We start from the raw sequence: 2,561 nt of genomic DNA, 5'->3' as shown, positions 1-2,561 counted from the left end.
GGAGCTTCCTGCCCTACAGGGGACAGGTTAAACAATTAAAATAAATATTCTTGGCCTTTAAAATGCAAGAGAAAAGTGGCAGAATTGCTTCTCTCCATAGTCGTTCATTGACTAGAAGCTGGAGCCAGACAAATTCAAATTAGAAATTAGGCCCCAGTTTTCTGCAGTGAGGGCGATTAACCATTAGAATAAAGTCCCAGGGTAAGTGTTGGTTCTCTGTCTCGTGATGTCTTCAGATCAGGACTGGGTCCATTTCTGAAGTTCTGGGGCTCAATACAAGAGTAACAGGGTGAAATTTAATGGCCTACCTATCATATACAGGAGGGGTATGATAGATCTTATGGTCCCTTCTGGCCTGAAATGCTGTGAATCTCGATTGTTGTATGCAGTGTTGCTGTAGTTGTGTTGGTCCCAGGATATTAGGGACACAAGGTGAGTGAGGTCCAATAAAAGATATTATGCCCCCCCCCCCGTCTCTATGTGAATCTAGATTGTTATTTAACACCAGCTACATGTTGAGTCTTGTCATCTTGAGCAGTGTCCCTTTAACTGCAGTATGATGCCCACTGGGAGGTAGCAATTGGGGGCTCACAAGGTCCCTGTAGCCAGAGCTCTAGGGTAATCTCTCCAGCCCTTGCTGTCATGTCCCAGACTATCTCTCCACCACACAGCCTGTGCCATGGCCTGTCCTTCATGACTCATCTGTCTGACCAGGTGGTGCTGATAGTTTCATGGCCCTTCCATTTCATATCCTCTCCCCTGCCCCTTGTCAGCATTTGCAAGTGTGGGTGGGTCCTCTCCCGGGGCGCTCCCCATTGACAGATGCTGTGTGAGCGGGGCCACTACGCTGCTGATTTGCAGAGAGGGTGTGCCGCTAGCACGCCGCCCTGACAAACGCACAACAAACACCCACTTTCTAATCGTCACACGCCCTCGGAGCAGGGATTATTATTGCCATTCTGCCGCTGGGGAAACAGGGACAGAGAGGAGAAGTGACTTGCCCAGGCTCACGCAGCAAGGAAGAGAACCCAGGAGTCCAGGCTCCCAGCACGGATGTCGTCACTCAGGCTCAGTCTGCATGGGGAGAGCAAATCAATCTCTTCTCTCTGCTCGTTAGGTACAAACTGGCCGTCACCAAACGGAAAGAGGAGGAGCCGACCAGCACCAGCATCTACAACCAGAATGACCCCTGGACGCCCACCGTGGCCTTCGCTGACTTCATAGACAATGAGACCATCGTAAATGAGGTGTGCTGGGTTCTCCTTCCACTGAGGGCTGCAGCGCCTTCCAGGGGAGTGTGCAGGACACACAGACAGACAGACACAGCAAGCAGATGGGGAGTCCAACCCACGGGTGGGCCAACACGGTGCTGGCTAGAACAGGTCATGTCACAGCCAGCAGGGTATTCCCTCATTCCCTGTGTGTGTTGAAGTGTATGCTGGACCAATGGTCAGTGCTCAGTGGTGTTTACAGAGGGTCTGCCCCAGGTGTGTTCTCCTGAAATAGCCCAGTGACGCGTCTCTTCCTCTTCCAGGACCTGGTTGCCTGGATTTCTGTTGGCTTCCTGCACATCCCGCATACTGAGGATATTCCTAACACGGTGACTGTGGGGAACGGAGTCGGCTTTTTCCTGAGACCCTACAACTATTTCGATGAAGACCCCTCTGTTCGCTCACCTGACGGCATCTATTTCAGAAGTGACCAGGACCCCAGCATGTGTGACGTGAACCATGTTGCCTGCCTGTCAAAGACGGCCTCGTGCTCACCAGCCTTCCCCCCATTCACCTACAACGGCTTCCAGAACCAGACAGGTCCCTGAGCCACTGACTGCAGGGCCTTGTAAGTGTGCTGGTGATCGACTGTTCATTGGGCCATGTGCTCAGGCTTCCATCGAAAGCAGCAGTCAGCCCTGGCTCACTGATACCTGTAGATGGTTTATACAGGGCCATCCTTAGGCATACGCAGCATACGCAGCTGCCTAGGGCACCATGGAATTTGGGGCACCAAATTGCCCCAAATTTCATGGTGCCTTAGGCAGCTGGGTGCTGCATACGCGACAGCACTAGCCCCAGTGACCAGCCCTATCCCTCGGCCGGACCCCCTGCCAGGGGCAACTCCCTTTGCCCTGCCCCGGACAACTCCCTCTGCCCTGCCTCTTACCCTTCCCCCTGCTCCGGGCACGCCCCCATTCCACCTCTTCCCCCAGTGACCCCGCACTCACTGGCAGCGGCGGGAAGTGGAGCAACCCGGCCCCAGCCCGCTCTACTCCACCAGCTCCCAGCCGCGGCGCTCCACTTCCCGCCGCCGGTGAGAGCTGGGGGTGGTCCTTTCCCCAACCCGAGCCACATGGCTGGGGCCGGGGCAAGAGAAGCGGAGCGGGCTGGGGCTGCGTCTCTCCATTTCCAGCTGCCGGTGAGGAGTGGGAGGCGATCTTTTCCCCACATTCACCAGCGGCGGGAAGCAGAGTGGAGCAGAGCGGGGGCCGGGTTGCTTTGCTTCCCGCCGCTGCTGGTGAGTGCAGGGTGGCTGGGGGAAGAGGTGGAGTGGGGGTGGGCCGGGGG

General features: G+C 55.8%; 1 protein-coding gene across 3 annotated transcripts in view; it reads left to right on the top strand.

Annotated features, from left to right (window-relative positions):
• The window catches only part of AOC3 (amine oxidase copper containing 3), an 18,134-nt gene that overhangs the window by 5,650 nt on the left and 9,923 nt on the right, over window positions 1–2,561 (top strand). For 2 of the 3 annotated variants that reach the window (XM_024224352.2, XM_024224354.2), the window contains exons 3-4: window positions 1,118–1,247; window positions 1,535–2,205. In XM_024224352.2, the coding sequence (XP_024080120.2) occupies window positions 1,118–1,247; window positions 1,535–1,819 (415 nt within the window). In that variant the 3' untranslated portion in view covers window positions 1,820–2,205. Of the gene's footprint in view, window positions 1–1,117; window positions 1,248–1,534; window positions 2,206–2,561 lie in introns of those variants that run through there. The other variant, XM_024224353.2, reaches the window with a different exon arrangement.

Source organism: Terrapene carolina, unplaced genomic scaffold (assembly GCF_002925995.2).
Source record: "Terrapene carolina triunguis isolate 2854851 unplaced genomic scaffold, T_m_triunguis-2.0 Scaffold193, whole genome shotgun sequence".
In the NCBI taxonomy this organism is placed as follows: domain Eukaryota; kingdom Metazoa; phylum Chordata; order Testudines; family Emydidae; genus Terrapene; species Terrapene triunguis.
This window is presented reverse-complemented; position numbering and strand designations above follow the sequence as displayed.